The sequence below is a fragment of the Euprymna scolopes genome, chromosome 25 (assembly GCF_053919585.1).
Source record: "Euprymna scolopes isolate OS-2025 chromosome 25, ASM5391958v1, whole genome shotgun sequence".
Lineage (NCBI taxonomy): Eukaryota > Metazoa > Mollusca > Cephalopoda > Sepiida > Sepiolidae > Euprymna > Euprymna scolopes.
In genome coordinates this window covers 15,069,167-15,091,525 of record NC_136506.1, presented here as the reverse complement: position 1 = coordinate 15,091,525, position 22,359 = coordinate 15,069,167, and the positions used below count along the sequence as shown (strand labels likewise).

General features: G+C 31.5%; 1 protein-coding gene across 19 annotated transcripts in view; it reads right to left on the bottom strand.

Moving 5' to 3' along the window:
• LOC145247280 (suppressor of lurcher protein 1-like) overlaps nt 1-22,359 on the bottom strand; it is a 1,714,203-nt gene that overhangs the window by 394,467 nt on the left and 1,297,377 nt on the right. For 8 of the 19 annotated variants that reach the window (XM_080108885.1, XM_080108891.1, XM_080108890.1 and 5 more), the window contains one exon: nt 20,124-20,183. The exons of the other annotated variants lie outside the window; for them this stretch is intronic. In XM_080108885.1, the coding sequence (XP_079965011.1) occupies nt 20,124-20,183 (60 nt within the window). The remainder of the gene's footprint in view (nt 1-20,123; nt 20,184-22,359) is intronic. 19 annotated transcript variants of the gene reach the window in all.

Sequence of the window (22,359 nt, the reverse complement as noted above, 5' to 3'; positions counted from 1 at the left end):
TGGTCTTTGCTTGCAGTCTCTGCCGGAAAAGATACTACACTTTGATCTCGGCCCGAAGGCCAAGAACAACAGGGTATTTATTAACCACAACATAAATATGAAACCTCTGAAGTATGGAGTTAACCCCTTTCCCGATATCAAACAAGGCGACATATGCATCTGAAGATGATCGGATGTTATATCGACCGAAACGTTGTGCAAATAACACTCAAGATGAGAACAGTAGTCTGAAGAACCTAAATAATATGAATAATTATTCCTCATAAAAAAAAAAAAAATTCAGAACTGTTTAGGATTAATTTATTACATAAAGGGCAGTTGTCTATCCAAACACACATACACTGTCCATTACATAAAGGGTAGTGTATGTGTGTTTCGATATCCAGCTAAAACTAAAACCAGAAAACCACAAAGTTGGTATATTTTTTATTGGTGTAGCCCTGGGTGAATAATGTCTAAAATTTAGAAAAATTGTTCATTTTTTGGGAGTCAACTGAGCCAGGTTTCGTCAGAGGAGGAATGAGCTATTTTCATTCATTTTATTTAATAATTTGGAAAAAATGCTGACTTATAATTTAGGGAAACTATTGAATAAAGAAAAGTGTATATCCCCAACTAGACGGAACACAGTCTGGATGGAGGAAAAAGAAGACATTGGAGAGGAGGAGGAAGGAAATTAGGAAGAAGCGAACAAAGAGAAGTAAAGAGATGCAAGTTTTAAGCTGTTACTCTTTTACCTACTTGGATAATTTTTTATGTTTTAACTTATTTTAACGTGTTTATTAAGTTAAAACTATAGGAAGTATAAAATCTATCGTATGAGAACTAATAACAAAATGGTGACCTCATCCAAGCCTCGATAGTCGCTTAAAAATCGGATATTAAACAAAATACTGATAGAAACGTATTTAATAAGTGTTCCGAATCGTGTTAAAAAGTAATGTTTTACTAATGTTTTGTTTAATTTTCAATTTTTGAGCGATTATCGAAGCTTTACTATGGCTTGAATGCGACCGCCATTTTGATTTTCGTTTTAACTCAGCATGTGTGCACCATTATTTTTAACTTAAAAAACACTTTAAAATAAGTTACAACACAAATCACGCATCCAGGTAGGTAGAAGAAACTTAATTTGTCTTAGGTAACATTTATTTGCTGTGCATTTATTTATTTCATCCCTCTTTTGCTTTGTGTGAGACTCTTGGACAGTAAATGTGCCTTGCTTTAAGATGGATGACTAATAATACACCAAAATGTTGTGCATTAACTACAACATATTGTGATTGGAACAACACAATATGTGGTCTGGTTGACATTCTAGACACAAGATCGTTTTCTTTTGAAAAGCATCTACCAAAAAAGGGGGAAAAAATAAAAATTCAACAAGTCAAACAGGATCCCTTCTCCTATGACCGAGCACAGAACAGATACTACACTTTGAAATATTTATTTGCATAAAATATAAAAAATTACAATTTGATCAAATTAATCAAAAGTGTGGGGATAATGGGCGTCGTTAGTCATCCTTGGTCTCAAATACTTAAAATTGTTTATCCTATTCCTAACTAGAAATATATCAGTCACCATAATACCGCATTCATTCTCGGGATTATTGCTTTAGATAAACCCAAATTTGAAAAAGTTTTATTGAACTTAAATATTTACAGAGATTATATTTCATTGGCAGATACTACACCTTGATCTTAGCCAACTTGCCAAAATTAAAGAATGCTTTATTTTGAACTTGTCATTTACAAGATTATCTATTTTCTAAAAAAATTTGATCAAGTTTTGCATCTGAAAAAACGTTTCTAAAAACCATAATAATATTTGAAGCAAGTACATTTCTAATTTGTTCATCATTTTAATTGATAATTAAAACAGGAATTTTAGTCTAAATTATTTTCCGGGCATCCGCTCAAAATGGAAAATATTTAATTAATGAAGAGTTTTATTTATATTTTTATTTTAAGTTAATGATTTCGGGTTGAACATTTCTCGGAAAATTTTAAAATGATATCAGAAAAATATATCTACACTTGCGTAATTAAAGAGGGGGGGAGAGAAACGAGGATAGAGACTCTAATTGAATTTAGTTTTGTATAATGTACTGATACTAAGAGCTCAATTTAAATTATGTCTCTAAATTACATTTACCTCATTTCAACAAGCCTAAACAATTTTTTTACCTCATTTCAACAAGCCTACACAATTTTTACCCCATTTCAACAGGAGGTGACGCTGGTCAAGTGGTAAACAACGCGGACTGACGTTGCACAAAAATCACTTTCCCTTAGGATGTTGGTCCTTGCCGTAAGTACTCGATGTCTTTCTTTAAATAATTCATACTCCAAAAATACAGGAAAACCAATGGCAACAATAGAATCTTTAGATTCATATGGTATGATGCTGATAAACGTATTTTAACAGGTCCAAACATTTTTCCTTATTTCAACAAGTCCTAATAATTTTTAGGTCATTTTAACAAGCCCTTGTAAATTTTACCTCATTTAAACAAGCCCTAATTACTTTACCTCATTTCAACAAACCCTAATTAATTTACCTAATTTTAACAAGCCCTAATTAATTTACCTTATTTCAACAAACCCTAATTAATTTACCTCATTTCAACAAGCCATAATAAATTTACTTCATTTAAACAAGCCCTAATGATTTTTATCTCATTTCAACAAGCGCTAATTAATTTACTTCATTCCAACAAGCCCTAATAAATTTACTTCATTTTAACAAGGCCTAATAATTTTTACCTCATTTCAACAAGCGCTAAATAATTTACCTCATTTCAGCAAGCCATAATAATTTTTACTTCATTTTAAAAAGCCCTAGTAATTTTTACCTCATTTTAACCAGCCCCAATAATTTTTACCTCATTTCAACAAGCCCTAATAAATTTAACTTATTTTAACAAGCCCTAATGATTTTACCTCATTTCAACAAGCGCTAAATAATTTACTTCATTTCCACAAGCCATAATAATTTTTACCTCATTTTAAAAAGCCCTAGTAATTTTTAACTTATTTTAACAAGCCCCAATAATTTTTACCTCATTTCAACAAGCCCTAATGATTTTTACCTCATTTTAACAAGCCCTAATAATTTTTACCTCATTTTACTAGCCCTAATGATTTTTACCTCATTTCAACAAGCGCTAATTAATTTACCTCATTCCAACAATCCCTAATAAATTTACTTCATTTTAACTAGCCCTAATGATTTTTACCTCATTTCAACAAGCGCTAATTAATTTACCTCATTTCAAGAAGCCATAATGATTTTTACCTCATTTCAACAAGCGCTAATTAATTTACCTCATTTCAAGAAGCCATAATAAGTTTTACTTCATTTCAACAAGTTCCAGTAAGTTTTAATTGTATTTTAACAAGTCCCAATAATTTTTACCTCATTTCAACAAGCCCTAATAATTTTTACCTGATTTCTACAAACCAAACACTTTTGGTTCTTCTTCGTTATTGTAACAAAATTATAAAATTTTAATATTGAATTTCAAGTGAAACCAATGGTATCTACTGAATTGGCATGTCGCAGTAATGAACATATCCAAAAATTAAAAAACAAACGATAAGGTAGAAAATTGATAATAACAGTAGTTTTCCAAGACAGCAAAAATTGAGTTTTGCGAAAAAATAATAAATTGAAGAGTTCTAATTGTAACAAAAGTGAGGTCAATATTTTCTGAAAAGTTAAAATCTTTGGCCAAATTAACAAAACTTTCTGCGACCGTTTGGCTTCACTTGAAATTCAATATTCATTTTTCCAAATTTGTACGAATAACGAAGAAGAACCACAACTTTTACGTCATTTCCTCAAGAAACTCTAAAGATTTTTCAAAAAATTAACTTTATAGTTTATCTTTAATCCATTATCCAAAACTTGATCGTATGATTAATTTCAAAAAATTATAATCTCAGAAATTCCAGGATTTAATATGAATAAAATAAATGAATCGACTATCTTTGAGTGGGACTCAAAGTTACCAGACACATGATATATTGGTTATCACATTATAATGCTAAGTGGTTTTGTAAATCTTTGGTTCTACTGAGCCGAGAATTGAAGCCTGATCTCCCAGCTCATTAGCAAACACTTTAATCATTGTGCCAAAATGACTTGTAGATAATGTTTAAATTAAATTTGCACATTCTATTCTTAAGAATAGACAAACAAATCTTTTAGAATTAAATTTAATGCCTTTTTACTATTAGTTCCGATTAAAAAAACACCCATTTCAAGTAAAAAAAACACTTTGATGTACTTACTTGTAATGCTGAAATAAGTATCTTCACCAAAAATTAGAAAAAAATGAGCGAGTATAAGATTAATTAAAAGTATAATTAATTTTATCATAAACTGCAGTTGTATCATATTAAGCAGTTCATTTTTACTTGCGTAAATGAACGAATGACTTATCTCCCCTGTTTTATAAGAACTCCCAAGACTTTTGATGTTATTAAGGTGGATCAAGAAAATATGATAAGACCAATGTGTATCTATATAAATAGGACAGTGTGTGTTTGTGTGTGTAAATATTTAACCGATAAACTCTTAAACTACTGGTTACACAATACTGAAACTAACAGTAATTAGTAATCAAACACCAAGGATGGTTTATAAGAAGTAAAATCTTTGTTTGGATGAATGAATAACGCATACAGACATATGTCGGCAAGTTGATATGCAAAATGTTCATTTCAACTTGCCAATATATTTCTATTACTTTTGCATATGTTAAAATTATTAACTAAAAATGGTTTCATTTTAAATCTTTCATATCTTTCTGTCCTATAAGCTTAAATGGAAGGGAATGTGGCTGGTGTGCTAAATGTTTTGGGTTCGATTCTAGCTGATGACAACCAAGTCAGTGTTTTTTTTAATTTTTGAAATCAGTACTATATATATATATATATATATATATATATATATATATATATATATATATATTTTGTTATTGTTGTTTTTTTTTCAAGCGATACATACGGTTAATATTGGCTCCGCCTCGAAGCTCATTTTTTTATTTACTTAGAAAGTCGCCCTTTTTAATTTGTTTGGACGTATATAACATTTTTATTTATTTATTATTTTTAAAACAGTAATCTACGTACACGCGTGTTTCGAGGTCGTTACCTCTCGTCAGCGTAGCTCAACTGTTTCTAGGGATCGAACCTCAGACCATGTTTACCACATTCTGGTGCCTGAACCGTTAGGCCACAAACCCTAGATTAATTATACTGTTTATTTTTATCGCTTATAAATTTAGATTTTGTTATTGTTGTTTTTGTTTTTTTTTCAAGCGATACATACGGTTAATATTGGCTCCGCCTCAAAGCTCATTTTTTTTATTTACTTAGAAAGTCCCCCTTTTGATTTGTTTGGACGTATATAACATTTTTATTTATTTATTATTTTTAAAACAGTAATCTACGTACACGCGTGTTTCGAGGTCGTTACCTCTCGTCAGCGTAGCTCAACTGTTTCTAGGGATCGAACCTCAGACCATGTTTACCACATTCTGGTGCCTGAACCGTTAGGCCACAAACCCTAGATTAATTATACTGTTTATTTTTATCGCTTATAAATTTAGATTTTGTTATTGTTGTTTTTGTTTTTTTTTCAAGCGATACATACGGTTAATATTGGCTCCGCCTCAAAGCTCATTTTTTTTATTTACTTAGAAAGTCCCCCTTTTGATTTGTTTGGACGTATATAACATTTTTATTTATTTATTAGTTTTAAAACAGTAATCTAGTTATTATCGATCTATCCATCTATCTATCTATCTATCTATCTATCCGATGATATTGTTAAAATAGTTTATATTGGGAGGTATCTATTGTTTAGAAAATAAATTGGTCGGGGATGTAAAAATAAGTTTCAACTAAAAATGTTTACAGAAATTAGCTAAGTTAAATATAAACTAGATTGACCTTCAACAGTTGCGTACATGACAAAGGTCACACGTTAATGAGACAAAGGTCACACGTTGTAATAACTAGATTGACCTTCAACAGTTGCGTACATGACAAAGGTCACACGTTAATGAGACATGTGCTTTTGATGATGACATAACGGAACTAAGACGGCAAGAGGATAAGATTAGAGAGTTTGAGTTTGGTCACCAAAGTGAACATACGTATTCCAAGTCTGGAAAGCGAGGCTAGAAAAGAACAAGTATGTAGACACGTAAGCAGACTCCATGTGAAGACCAATTAAGACAGCCTGAAATAAATTTATATTTGGTGAAATATAAAGTTGTTGTCTTATGGTTCATAATATAATAAAATTCAGGTGTTAAATCGTTAATGGTGTTGGTTATTGCATGCTTCATCACAGAGCCCAATAGTGAAGACAGAAGTACTCTGGAGAAAGAAAAGGTATGAAGCATCTTCCTCTTCTAATATATCCACCTTTCATATAACATGGACATTTGCGATACCTTTTGTAAAACATAAACTCTTGTGATATCCTGCTGTACACCATATGTCTATATATTGATTTGATATGCGGCTATACAACAATAATATTGAATAGAGAATTGGCTCTATAATAATAAATACGAAATCTGAATGAATTGAAATATATTTAAGCGTATTTTAAGGCCCAGTAAGGCTGGGCGCCCCCTGCTAGTTTGTAATAAAACATTCAACGTGATCTTCAATTCGATTATTTTTTTTTTTATATTTTGTGTTATTTTTCACCATGACAAGTAAATACATTTGCCCAACACACATCATTTTTTTTTTAATCAAATTTAGTCTGATGTTTTCTCTCCTGCTTTATGCACGTCTGTCACAGAGTCTTTTTTTCTACTTTTGTATTTGAATAATAAAAATAAAGTCGCGGTGTGTTGATTAGCTTTCGCTCAACATACCATCAAGCTCCCTCATCCTTTTTTCGGCACCCAATCATTAGATCACCATATCCCTCATCCTTTTTTGGGCACCCAATAATTAGATCACCATATCGGTCATATCGTTTGTTTTCTGCAGTTGCAAAATTATCCTTCCAGATTATAGTCACCTCTAACATAATTCCAACTTTTTTTCTCTCGCTCTAAAAGAAAAGTCTGGTCGTTACTAAATAAGGATCAGTGCGAATATCAAGCTAATCGGGAGGTCTATTGCAAAGTTCCATTTTCCTTCTCTTCTTCCATCAGTTACCTGATTTTTCACTATGCATGTTGTTCCAAGTTCATCTTTTCGATCTTTTCTATTTTTGGTAATTCTCCTTAGTTCCTATTTACAATGCCTTCCCACGGGACAGAGTTAGACACCAGGGTCGTTTTTTAACGTGGAGAAAAGGAACAGAAATAAAAATTGTCTCAGTCGTGAAGGATTTTTTCTCCACTGACAGAGAACAAGAAATTGAAGTGCAGCATCTGAAGAACAGATACTACACTTTGAGGTATTTATTTGCTCCCCCACTGAGCAAATTAGGCACAAGACCGATTTTTAAAGTGAGGAGTGAAGGGGAAATGGGGACCAACTTCCCAGGGGGTAGGGGAGCTGGATAGTGACAATTGTGATGAAGGGTTGCCCCTACATTGACCAAGGTCTTATATGTGGGGTTTCCCCCACATATGGTCTTTGCTTGCAGTACGGCCGGGCAGATACTACACTTTGATCTTGTCCCGAAGGCCAAGCAGTTCAGTAAATTCTCCTTAGTTAAACTTGTTTTGTATTACTTTCAAGATTTGGTTATGCCTCCATGTGTGTCAATTTAATCGGTTGGATAGAATATGTTTGAGGGTTGCTCTTTCCCCACATCTGAATTTATCATCATTTTCTACTTTCCATCGTACAAGATTCACCATTGCATCGTAGGTCGATTTTATTAGAAACGAAGTGATTGTTCGTTCCCAAAGTCAGATATCTTTCTTGATAACAGCTTTCGAGATTTTGTTGAGAGGGGTGATTGTGCCACACACGAGGTCAACACGCGTAGCAATATCATAACCAGGCTATGTGAATTAATGGAGATATTTTAAGTCCGGAACAAGTTCGATTGGTGCATTTTAATTAGAAGAGATAAAAGTGATGGCTGTTAAGGGGAATCACATGCATACATTTGGTTTTTGGGACATTCAGAAACAATCTCTGCTGATCTTCCCAAAGAATCTTAAGGCACCAATACTTTCGATGGTCCAGAATTTTAAGGGGCCAAGTTACTTCCGTTTGGTGAGAATGGCATGAGATCAAAGAGATCAGCCATTGGTGCTTGTTGCAGGAAACTAAACTCCAAACGAATCAATTTATCATCACACATCCAGCCACTACATTAACCAACAAACTTGTTTCTGTGAATAAAACATTTTTATTTATTATTTCTATCATCTTATTTTCATTTTGGGATAATTATGCAAAAAAGAAAAAAATATAATGGAAGTTAAACCCTGATAAAGCCTGCGATTTTCAATTTAAAAAAATTAAAAAAATTTTTTTTTACTGTTTTTCGTCCGAAACAAGACATATTGCCACTTGAAACGTAAAGGGTTAACATTTGTTATCGTGTCTAACAGGGGACTGTACAGAATTGAGCAGATAGATGTCTATTCACACTGTAGGCTAGTACAGTTAGGAAAGCAGGAAACAGATAGATGTCTGTTCACTTCTGTAGGCTAGTACACTTAGGAAAGCAGGAAACAGGGAGGGAATTCCAAAGTTTAGCAGTCCGAAGGAAGAAACTATTAGAGTAAAAGGCATTCTGGCGCCAAGGGGCCTCAACAATGAAGGGGTGGGATTTTGCTGTTTGTCAAGTTAGCCTGGAGTATGTACGTCAAGGTGGCACAAGTGCTATGAGTCCATTAGAGCACATACCGTTAAACTACTTGTAAGGCAGACAGTGATACAACATTACAGCAGCTGTTGAAGCTTGGTCGATAATGTTGAACTTATTAATTGTGTGTTTTTTTGTTTTTTCTTTGGGACTTTGTCTAAAAGTGAAAGATTAAGGGCAGATACACCAGCCCAGATGTGGCAACAATACTCCATGCATGGACGAACGGTAGCTTTGTAAAGATATAGAATGCTCACTGGTGTGAGTAATTTTCTAGTATAGTAGAGGGAGCCTACCTTCTTTGCAACAGGTTTGGCAATGTCCTCAATGTATTTGTTTCGATTCGTGTTGTCTGTAAATGTTAAGCCAAGGAGTTTGAAGAATAACCTTTCGAGTAGGGTGTTATTTGTCATGACAATAACTGAGGCTTTTTTGTAGTTGTTAATGGAAAGAAGCTTACTCTTAGTAGCATTAAATGTAAACATTGACTTACAGCCCCATTTCACTACAGACTGAAGGTTATTTTCCCGAGTTTCTATCATTGCTTTGTGACTAAAATTCAATACTGATGGATTCTTGTTAAACAATCGCAAAATATCTTTCTTCCTTACAAGTATTTTATACCAAGAATTGCTTCTTATATTAACAACTAACTGTAAAGACAGTTGAGGCAGCATGGTTACCAGTGTGACAGTAATATGCGAGAAGGTCATAAGGGCAGACTTAAGAGAGTAGCAATCGATAAAGATCTCGTCAAAGATGAGGTGGCTAATTTCTCAAAGTCGTCCAACACATGCCAGTATGTAAAAGATACCTTAAACTTGTAATGCAGGGGTTACATTTTCACTCGGATTCAACATGTTGTATGCAGACAAGAAACAAAGAAATTTTACTCGAGTTTTTTCAGTTGAAACAGAAGGCATTTATTAACGGTCGTTTAATCATCAAACCATGGACACATAATTTTCCAAGTCAGCAACAATATGGGTGCATCACTGCATTTCTTTTGGGTAAATTACCTGTTTCCCAGTCCATAGCTACAACCAGCTACTATGTCTGCTGCTCGCTTTATGGTACACGATCGGCTGACCATTTTTGTTAAAAGCTCGGATTGCATGTTGTTTTAAATGTTCCCCTTGCACAGACACATGCTTCCAAGTCGCTGTTGCTGCCAGGTGGTTTCAAATATATGCTTTCCTCTTTCTTACTCTTCTCTTCCTTCGCTGTGACGTCACCTTGTCCCACAGCTTGGTTATTTGCATACATGAATTGCCGCTGCTGCTACAGAATACATGCTGAATGTGATATTTTTTATGTAAATCACACTAGACACGGCATGAAGCCATTTAATGTAAGGAGCTAAAAAATGCAACTTCAAAGTAAAAAAAAAATTAGCTAGTAGTGTTAGATCGACAGAAAACAGCAATTCTTTCCCCCTTGTAAGAAACATCGCTCTAAGAGAAGGTGAGGGCTATGAACCGCATTTTTTGTTTGTGAGAATCGCTCCAGACAAGGCATGAGACCTTTTGATGGAAGCAACTTAAAAAAAAAAGGAAATACTACTTCAAAGTCCGAAACCAGACAACGGAAAGATTTTTTGATCGATTCTGACTCGGAAACCAAGATATCCTCTGTAAGGGTGCCTGCACATGAAATTTTTGTGGCAAGACGTTTGCAATCTCTAACCACACCTCTCTTGAGTTGACATCATTAAATACCAGTGGCAAGTGAAGAATATATATATATATATATATATATATATATATATATATATATATATATATATATATATATAAATACAAGTGGCATGTGAATATATATATATGTGAATATATACATATATATATATAAATACAAGTGGCATGTGAATATATATATATATGTGAATATATATATATATAAATACAAGTGGCATGTGAATATATATATATATATATATATATATATATATGTTCTTCACTTGCGACTGGTATTAAATGATGTCAACTCAAGAGAGGTATGGTTAGAGATTGCAAACGTCTTGCTACAAAAATTTCATGTGCAGGCACCCTTACGGTGGATATCCATAGTCTGTCACCTTTACCTATGTGCGATATTTCTGCAATAGGGGAAGATGAGTATTGGTTGAAGAGAGCTTGATATGGATATCTTAAACGGGCCTAATTATCGGGCTTGCCCGACGGTACCAATGACTTATCTCATCTAACAACTTTCTGTACACAAAATATAAATACGCTCTTATTTTCGGATTTTCCTTTTAATTGAGCACTCTGCTGGATTTTTTTTCTAAACAAAACTAATCATAATTATATATATATGTGTGTGTGTGTGTGTGTGTGTGTGTGTGTGTGTGTGTGTGTGTGTGTGTGTGTGTGTGTGTAAAGGACAACTGAAAACAATGCCGGGTTAGCGGAGAGTACATACAACGCCTAGAATTCCCAAATTGTCATCAGGCTCAACGTTGCTGAACTTCGCTTTTCTAACGAGAACCGGTGTGTCGACGTGATTCTGTCGTACATGGAATCTGAGGACTAAACGACAAAAGTAAACCTAAGAGGAGGCAATTTTTACTCTCCTAACATTGATGTATTAAATCAGGGATCCTTTTCACTTTCGTTTTGTTTGGCGTTTTTTTTTTTTCTCGTTGTCACCTGCGCATTTATTTTCTTTTCTACATTGCTATTTTTAAATAAAATCTTGACATTAAAATCGAATTATTAAAATATCGTTTGGTCATGAAATTATTAATTGAACAAAAGCAGGTACTTGTCCAGAATTCAACCTAATTAAAGAACAAAAATGTAGCAACAGTTTTATGGTGTACAAATTTTACTAAAAGGCGAGGGTGGCATGTCTCGCTCCGCCATCTTTAAAATTTATCATTGGTTACCTCCCCATTCGTAATCGCCAGAAACGAAGATTAAAACCAGCCTTGTAATGCCTACGATTAATAGTAAATTGTTAAAAAAAAATATGATTTCCTACATAAAAATCTAATTGATCAGTTAATGATTTTTGGAATATGACATTTTCGTGCTGTTTTGTATTTTTATATTTTTAAATATTTAAGCTGGGCAACAACCCCATTTTTTTCTAAATCTATAATTATTTTAAAGAAAGGTTGATTTTAATCTCTAGAAAATAAGTCGATATATAATTATAAAACTATGTTTGAATTTCAATTAAAAGCAAAGTTATCTATTTGTCATTTCGAAATTATTAACGTATTACTACATCTATTATAATAGTCGTATTTCTGTATGTTGGCTTGTTCACCATTTGGTAAATATATACAATAGGTACACTTTTTCACAGATTTCATGGATTTTTATATAATTTTATTTCCGCATGATTTCTATATATACTTTTTATTCCACAGGAATTAACATTCAAGAGATTATCTCATTTGCATATTACATTAAAGAAAATCTGCCTTAATAAGTAACTCCAAACTTTTAATGGAAATTAGTAATAGAATTGTTTCAAGTATTCTATTTGGAAATATTATATAAGTTTGTGTATTTAATTTTTTTCATTTAATTTGCATTTAATATAATTTAATTTAATTATTACCATCAACTGTGTTTAAAAAGGGGAGCGAGTTTTCATTTAACTTATGAGTTATTTCTTTTTAAGCTCCGAGATTTTATTTCCCTGTTTGAATTTCATAGATGAAGGCGACTATGTTTATGCTTCTACAAAATAACAAAATATGGTCAACTTTCAGGAAAATCGTAATGACTCAGGATATTTGGTGTATCTTAACTAGTATGTGAATATATCCTCCGTCTGGCAATTTTTTTTTTTTAGAATTAAGTTTTTACAAAAAAAAGTAATAAATAATAATAATAAACATTTTGCTTTTAAAAACAGAGGTAAAAAACATTAAAAAAAAATTTTACAACACAAAAGAACGGGAAGTCCATGTATAAATAGAAAATGCTACGACAACATGCTGAGGGTGAAAAAAAATGAAATTCTCAAAACGACATCTACAGAAATTGGGAAGCTTACCATTCTTCTAACATATACACAGAGCACATACATCCACATGTAACAATGAACAATAAATGATTTTATATAAATATATATATATATATATATATATATATATGTATATATATATAACAGCCACATATGATTATATATATATGTTTATATATATATATGTTTATATATATGTTTATATATATATACGTTTGTATATATATATAAGTTTATATATATATACGTTTATATATATATATATGTTTATATATATACGTTTATATATATGTTTATATATATATACGTTTATATATATATAAGTTTATATATATATACGTTTATATATATATATATGTTTATATATATATGTTTATATATATACGTTTATATATATATACGTTTATATATATATATATATATATATATATATATATATATATATATATATATATATATATAATGAGTTCTGTCTGGATTAGAATTCTCTGATATTTAACAGGGAATGTCGGATAGAATTTATAATATTCGCATATATTTATTATTTTATTTTGTGCTTTTTGTGTATATTTTAGCACTGATGAGTGCCCGTGTTCCTGAATAACAAAAACACCTATATAGCTTATATATATATATATATATATATATATATATATATATATATATATATATATATATATATATATATATATCTACGAATCTTTATTTAAGAAGCTCAATGTAATTACAGAGCAATATAATGAATGAATGACAAAAGTCTGTATACCAAAATTCATGCATATATATATATATATATATATATATATATATATATATACACCAGTATCGGCCGAAACAACTGCTTTCTTTTATAATTTATTAACGAACATTTTCCCAATGAAAAATGAAGCGATAAAAATTTGCGACTATAAATCGCATATATGTATTTGTTCACATTTAAATCTATTACAGTATTATAGTATTTTATAGGAAGAATTATTTAAAAATTCACAGTTTAAAGCCTTTAAAATATAATAGTAGACAGTGAACATTTTTTAATTCAATTCATTCGGAGAAAATAAAATAGTTTTGCTTCAATTGCACCGCTGGGAGAAAGTATTAGAACTATTAGAAGAGGGTACAGAAGTCCCGCATTAAATTCACCTTGAATTGGTGCATTAATTTCCTCACTTAGAAGTCCATTCAAAGGTTCAAGGATTCTGATTGAGAAAGCAATCCTCCGTTGGTTCAATCAAAATCGACAGTGAACTAGTTTCTTGTAGCATCTATATAAATTTATTTCTGGTGTAGGAGTGAATAATAGGTCCCAAGGTATATCATAATGACCAGTGAGGAGAATGTAGGTTAAAATAAAAGCAGGGCTCAAGGGAGATACTGTTTAGCTTTTTGAGCCAGTTTTCATAGGTCCGATCCGATAAACCCTGCATCATTTTTTAACTCTCTCCTGATGCACATAATACTTTATGGAACTATGCAGTGAAAAGGGTTCGAAAATATTCACTCACTTATAGCATCTAAGAACATACAGAAGATGGTTGGCAATAATCAAAATTAGAGATGTCGCCTTTCAAGATAAAATCGACCCGGGCGTCCTGCTATTTTAGGGAATCTTATGTCATCACTTAAAGAAAACCAAGCAGCAGGATTGAAAATGAAAGCTTTCCCAACTGTTTATCATCGCCTCCGTTCATTCTCAAAAGACAATGGATACCTCATGTAAGGGTACTTGCGCGTGTACTCCTGAGGCAAGGGTTGCACAATAACCAACAGCATCTCTCATGAATCGTCACTGAGTTCAATAATAAGGAGAAGTCCAGGACGACTGGAAACAATATAGAGATAAACGGAGAGCACATACAGAACCCGGAATTCCCATATGGTCACCCATTTGTAGTACTGACCAGGTTCAACGTTGCTTAACTTTGGAGATCTAATGGGAACTGGTGTGTCAACGTGATTATGCCGTATATAAAATTCTTCATCATCTCCTTGGAAAAATGTATAATTTAGGGAAAATGGCTGCCGAGTTCTAAGATTACGTCCAACAAGTCTTGTAAAAGATGCTTATGACACTAGTTTCATGTGGACTGAAGAAATAACAATATCCTAACTTTTCGTGAACTTGTCTGACACTTTGAAAATCATTCAATGAATTGCCAAGCGTTGTTTAAGAGTTAATTCTTGGAGGTTTGAAATCTGTAATCTAGCATGTGTATTGAACCGTTACCCACAGTCAGTTGATGGTTGGAGATGGAAATGTTCAATACGAAAAAACGCTTTTCTTTATTGAGTGAAGCAAACTTTGCTTACAAACAATTATCTTTATAAGTTACATGTGGAGAAAGAATTTGTTTCAATTTCAGTTTTTACATAAAACCCGAACTCAGCAGCCATTTGTTTCTAGGTTGCTGTGTCTACGTATTATTATCTATCCTTTTCTTTTTTTAATTAGAAATGTTTTCAATTTTGACAATGAAGAGTTTGTGAATAACGTTATTATTTTTTATTAGTTGCATCAAGTATTCCTTGGATGATATAATTTTCAAAGGCTTTCAATAGTGAAATCTTAATTAATATTTCCTGTAAAATTAACATTTCATCATAATATATGAATATTATCTAGTTTCATTAGACATTTCCAATTGTTAATAAATTTTAGAGAATTAAAATCAGGACAGAAATGATAATATGACCTTTATATATATATATATATATATATATATATATATATATATATATATATTAAATGTGATATCGGATATATATATATATATATATATGTATGTATATATAATTATTTCTACGACTAAATTTGCAGCACAAACAAACCATGTAAGTTCCAGGATGGAATTCTTAGACCCGAGTTTCTCTTACTTTTGGTAGCATCAATAGACATATCCGAACTCAGGATTCACTTGCATGCGAAGCGAGTAACCTGCCACCTGAGCCACACCAACACACGATAATTAAGCCTAGGACTTCTGGTCTGTGAATTTCATGGTTTGAGTGAGCTGCAGCATTGTTTTATTGTGGAAATAATTTATATATATATATATATATATATATATATATATATATAAATCTGATGTGTAGACAGTGCTCTGTGCAGTACATAAAACGCCTAAAACATGTGAATTTTGCCAGATGACTCATTCGACAATAAATGTTTCCTGCGACAAAAATCATTGTTTTGGGAGTGCCTGGTTGAAACCACGGACATTGCTAGGAAAATTTCTCATCTGTTTTTTTATTGTTGCCCCCCCTCCAACTGGCTTTAAACTGACAATGAAAGTTGTGAAGCCGAGCATGTGAGGGTGTACCATTTATTGATTAGAGCTGTGAATTTCTCAGCATGTTCCTAGCATTATCTGTAATTCTAAATACTGGCAGGCACTCCCAGACCAAAAACTCTAATATAAGGGAACATTTATTGAAGAATAGGTTCTATGCAAAGACTTACAGTGATGAGTCATTTCCTGTACTGTACAGAGGATGGTGTAAACATCACCTTAACATATTTGAAGATATATATATATATATATATATATATATATATATATATATATATATATATATATTAAGAGAAAGAAAGAGTAACACTCACATGTGTTTGAGGACTAGCAATCATGCTTTAAAAAAACGGGTGCCATTTACTCTCTGAAGACAACAATCATTTTTGCATTATCTAATCGTGTTGCATGCTTGTATAACAACGTATAACACATACAAATTGGTCCACGAGCCGGAAGTCAGTCTCCCAAAAAAGGGAATTTATACTAAATAACTTATCCAGAATTATTTGCAACAGATAAATATCATATACACCATTTTATCTATAATCGAACATCTATTATCTTTGTGTGATATAGATAGTATTTAGAAATAGTTGATAATTTTATGTATATATATATATATATATATACATATATATGTATATATATATATTATATATATTTTTTTAAATATAATTATCCACTGACACGTGTTTCGTCATCTACGCTCATCAGAGTGGCAAACATGTGTCAGTGAATAATTATATTTCAAAAAAACAATATATATGCCGCTCCCCATTTGAGGGTACCAAATTGGTCAAAGGAAAAATTATTCCCAACACGCATTTAAGTAAAATGTACTTTCGTATAAATAATTGAATTCAAAATGTATCGCAAAAACAAATTTATATATATATATATATATATATATATATATATATATATCCAATTGTTTCATGTATATATATCCAATTGTTTCATGTATATATATCTATATATATATCTATATATATATATATATATATATATATATATATATATATTAACTGTTTTTCTTACAATTTATGACTAAATATCATCAATTGTTGTTTCATCTAACGCATCAACCAGCAAATTCTAGCTTTGCTACAATTATAATTTGCTAATTTCTTACTGTCCTCTGATGAGGAAAATAGCAAGAGTGGCATTCTTTGAAACTCTGCGGAATAATGACTTTGAAAATTGTTTTTGGAGTATTCTGTTGAATAAAATTTTATTTGTAAATTTTAATTTTCATTTTTAAATTGTAGTAGTAATGATAAAATAAATATTTCAAACTACCAATAAAACTAAGATGTCATCCGCACATAAGTGTGTTTTTATCCTTGAGAAAATATCTGCACACTAAACATGTGTTCTTACGGTAATCAGGAAAAAATAACTTTATAGTTAAATATTTAGAGATTTGCAAAGAATCGGAATTGGAATCGGTAATTGTATCAGAATCGGGAATCTAGTATTGAATCGGTAGTTGTATGAGAATCGGGAATTTAGTACAGAATCAGTAATTGTATCGGAATCGGGAATTTAGTACAGAATCAGTAATTGTATCGGAATCGGGAATTTAGTACAGAATCAGTAATTGTATCGGAATCGGGAATTTAGTACAGAATCAGTAATTGTATCGGAATCGGGAATTTAGTACAGAATCAGTAATTGTATCGGAATCGGGATTTTAATCTGGTATGAAATCGGTAATTGTATCAGAAACGGGAATTTAGTACAGAATCAGTAATTGTATCGGAATCGGTAATTGTATCAGAATCGAGAAAAATATTGGAACTTCCCATCACTAATATATATGTATTACTAAAATACTGATACAGTTATTATCTTGTTTATCACAATACAAACTTTTCATTTGTCTATGTTTTAGACGGTTGGCTGGAATGGTTATGTATTCCATAAAAAAGTGAATTATAAAAGAAGTGCAGATTTAAATGTAATGTAAATAAGTAAAAGAGAGAACGAGAGAACAGGTATGTTATTACGTCAAGGGAGACTGTCATAAATATTTTGAAATTGTAATTAAATTTTTTTATTTTATTTTAAATAGTGTAGTGTTTAATGCATTCTTCATCTCAATCTGGTACAAATAATATGCAGACTAACTTTGGTCTTTGTGCGTATGGATACCGAAAAAAGTCCAGAATTTAGTAGAACGTTGTAATCCCGACTATAAATACCGTTTCACTTTATTTGCTTCTCGCTCCATCGTAAGATGTAAAAAGGTTTTACCATGGATTTCGCGCGCCCTAGAGTTAACGCATGTAAATGATTACCTTTACTAGTGGACATGTTGGGGAGGGTTAATGCCATAAGATGGTTGTGATGCGGAATGGATAAGAAGAGAATGAGAGTTAAAGAAAAACAGCCTTTATTTACAAAAGTCGCCATGACAGTAAAAATGTCCAAGGGAAGTAACTTTTTCTAACTTCCGATTTGTCCAAGGGACTTAACTAACACAACACCAGGAATTTCTGACTTACCAAGTAACCGTGAACATTCCGAGTTTTTCTTTTTTATTCTGACACAGGATTTATTTCGAACTGTCTTCACTGAATATGTACAAAATATTTCTGGGCATTCTCTAAAAATATGAACTTTAATCACACGTTGATAAAACTATTGTTAACTGACTACATGATGATTTGGGCAACTAAAAAGAGAGTCTGTACTGCACATCTATAGCCAATAATAACTGTTGTAAATAAAAATCATTTTTCTTATATATATGTGAACGAGGTAGTTCGTATTGACTGCTATTCATTGGTTTTGTTCTTGAGTGTCCCATTTTAATTCTATTTTAATTAGAAAGGAGTCTATATTTGAATGAATAGTAAAATGTCATCGATAACATTTTTATAGATGATCCCATCGTTATATGTCTTTCATTTGCTTTAGTTTCTATCGATCCGTTACACCTTTGCATTGTAGTCCTTTGAAGTTTCTAGCATTCGGTGGAAAGAAACCAACGACAATCGAATGCTCGTGCCTTAATTACGTTTCCTTAAAAAGATTTAAGAAAGATCTCGAATAGATATTAAAATTCGGAGTGGAAAAAAAAAATAATAGCTGACATAGATTTTGTTCTAAAAATATAAAACACAACACATAGTGATAAAAAAAACCCTAATATTTCGTGTACACATATATACATGCATATATATCATATAAATATACGATATATATAATATATAATATATATATATATATACCGTATATATATATATATATAATATATACCGTATATATATAATATATATCGTAGATATATATATATATATACCGTATATATATAATATATACCGTATATAAATATATATATATATATATATATATATATATATATATACGTATAATATGTACCGTATATATATACACACACCGTATTACGATATATATATATATATATATATATATATATATATATATATATATATGTATATATAATATACCGGATATATGTATATATATAATATACCGTATATATGTATATATATAAAATACCGTATATATATATATATATATATATATATATATATGTATATATATAATATACCGTATATATATGTGTATATATATATATATCGCATAAATATATAAATATCGTGTATATATATATCGCATAAATATATAAATATCGTGTATATATATGTATATATATATATATATATATATATATATATATATGTATATATATAGACATAGGCATTTGCATTGAGTACAGACTACATCGACATGGTGATTTCGAAAAAAAATCCACTAAAAGTGAGGGCTAAAAATATACGTCACCTGTGGGAGGACAGAAACCTAACAGATAATCAATTTCATCCAGAACACAATAAAAAGAAAGAGGCGGGGGACTAGATTTAGTGTGAACAGTAAAATAACAGGCTACAACCAAGAAAACATGGAGGGGGCAGGGGTGGGTGGGGATAACTGCATCGTTCAGGTGAAACATGTCACACCTGTGCCAACAGATATTCACGTGCATCTGTAACAAAACATATTTACCTTCTGCGTTTATTTCACGCGTTTTAGCTTTTTCAGTGACTGTATCTGCACCCCTCATACCTGTTAGCAGGAAAATTTGCAGGTTAGATTTTTTTTTGCGTTTGGTATAATTGGCAGAATAAGTGCTTTTTTTTTGTTTGTTTGTTTGGGTTTTTTTTTTGTACATTTTTACTTACTATCCGCTTTAACAATCACCTTTAAAATTACGACTTTAAAAGGTTTTCGGGTATGCTGAAAACGAATATCGCATAGAACTTATGCGCTCTTGTGCTAACAAAATGGCCACTAGTGACCTAGACGTGCTTTATGAAGGAATTACATTGCTTTATATCCTGAAAACTACTCGTTTTGCGGCAAATGTAAATGCGATATTCGTTTTCAGCATATCTGAAAACCTATTAAAGCCATGATTTTTAAAGGTGATTGTGTCAGATGGAAAGTAGGTAAAAAATTTACTTATTTTATTGGAGAGGAATTCTCTCCCTTTTTTTTTTTTTGTTATTTGGATTTGTTGTCTGTATTTAAAAAAAAAAAAACACACACACACACACACACACAAACAATTAAAAAAATAACCCCTTCCCTTATTCATGTCCTTGCACGCACAAAATCATGTATTACATCTCTATATTCACACACAGATGACCTTATACTTCAAAAATATGTTGTTAAATAAGAAATAATGCATGTTCATATGAATAACAACAGACGCACATGCCTTCATCCTCATACCAAGACTCATACAATTATAGTAGAAGTAGCAGTAGTAGTAGCGGTCCATTTTTGTTATTGGGTTTGTTTGTTTGTATAAAGAAAACAAAAAGAAAAACAATGAAATAACGACTATTTCTGATTTATATTTACGACCTTGCACGCACACAAAGAACCACGCGTACATGTGAATATATGCATCCACTAACCAACACTTCTATGCGTATATACTGACGCACAAGCACATACATATACATGCATTCACAAAGACTCATACACCAAATCACGTCTTATTCACATACAATCCGAAGCAGATGTCCCTACTCTTAAAACTTTTGCTTTTTTAATAAATAAAACCTAATGTGTGTCCATTTGGATAAGTTGGATTCTTCGGACTACTGTTCTCATCTTGAGTGTTCTTCGCATAACGTTTCAGTCTATGTAAGCTAGATTATTACTGGAATACTCTAGCCAGAGATCACTAAACTACGGCCCTTTGTTAGAAATATCAGAATAAGACAGGACCGCTGATTGGTCGGCGCCAAACCTTTCACCGGAAGACAAGAGTTTCATTTTTGGCGGTATTTTGAATTCTATAAAATCAGTTGCCGCAAGGCATCAAAACGGCGACAACTAAAAAAAAAATGGGTTTCCGTATCATTGAATGTAATTAAACGTCCTTTAAATCGTCTAGTAAACTATGGGATTGATGACGAATTCAATTATGAACTCTCTTGATTTGATGGGAATTAATCACCCGAAATTATTATTCCAGTCAATGGGAATTGTAAAACCGATAATTCATTGTCAAACTGATTTTTATTCGTGTTTCTTCCTGCACTGTCCATAAGATTTGACCTTGAATCCAACTAACAAATCTTATCAAAAGATTATACTACTTGGCTTCTTGTCAGCAAAATCAGTCCGAACTTATTTTGCAAGACGAACAAGAACGAGTGGAATTTAGCTATCGATGAGCGAAGTCTTGTTTTTTGTCGGGTTCAAACACACATAAATCTTGCACGAGTCATTATACTGCAAAATAAAACATACAATTCAAAGGTTTCATTCGAATGGGAAATAATATTTGTGACACCTTTCTAATTTTAATCAAATATTAGAAGACTATTTGACCTGCATAAATTACACGGTATAACTTAGAACTAAATTTTAAGTTTTATTTTATTTATTTTACAAATAATTCGAACATTTTTTTGGTTACTTATCTGAATTCCTCTCCTAACCAAAATTATGATCTTTTTTTCTGTGTCTGCTTTACGAGCTGATATGGTATGATAAGGGTTATTGGGTGTACGGTAATCAATGGGACAATATCTTAGTAATCCTTACTAGTAGAAATTTGGTAAATTATATTACTTAATGGGGATTGTTCATCAAGAACTTGTTTATGTTGGACTTGAAGACAACCATATTGTAGTTAGTTGGAAAGCTGGGAAACGAAACAGAGTTCCACAGGTGTGCAATTCTAAGAAAGAAACTTTGTTCATGGAATGTACGTTTAGGT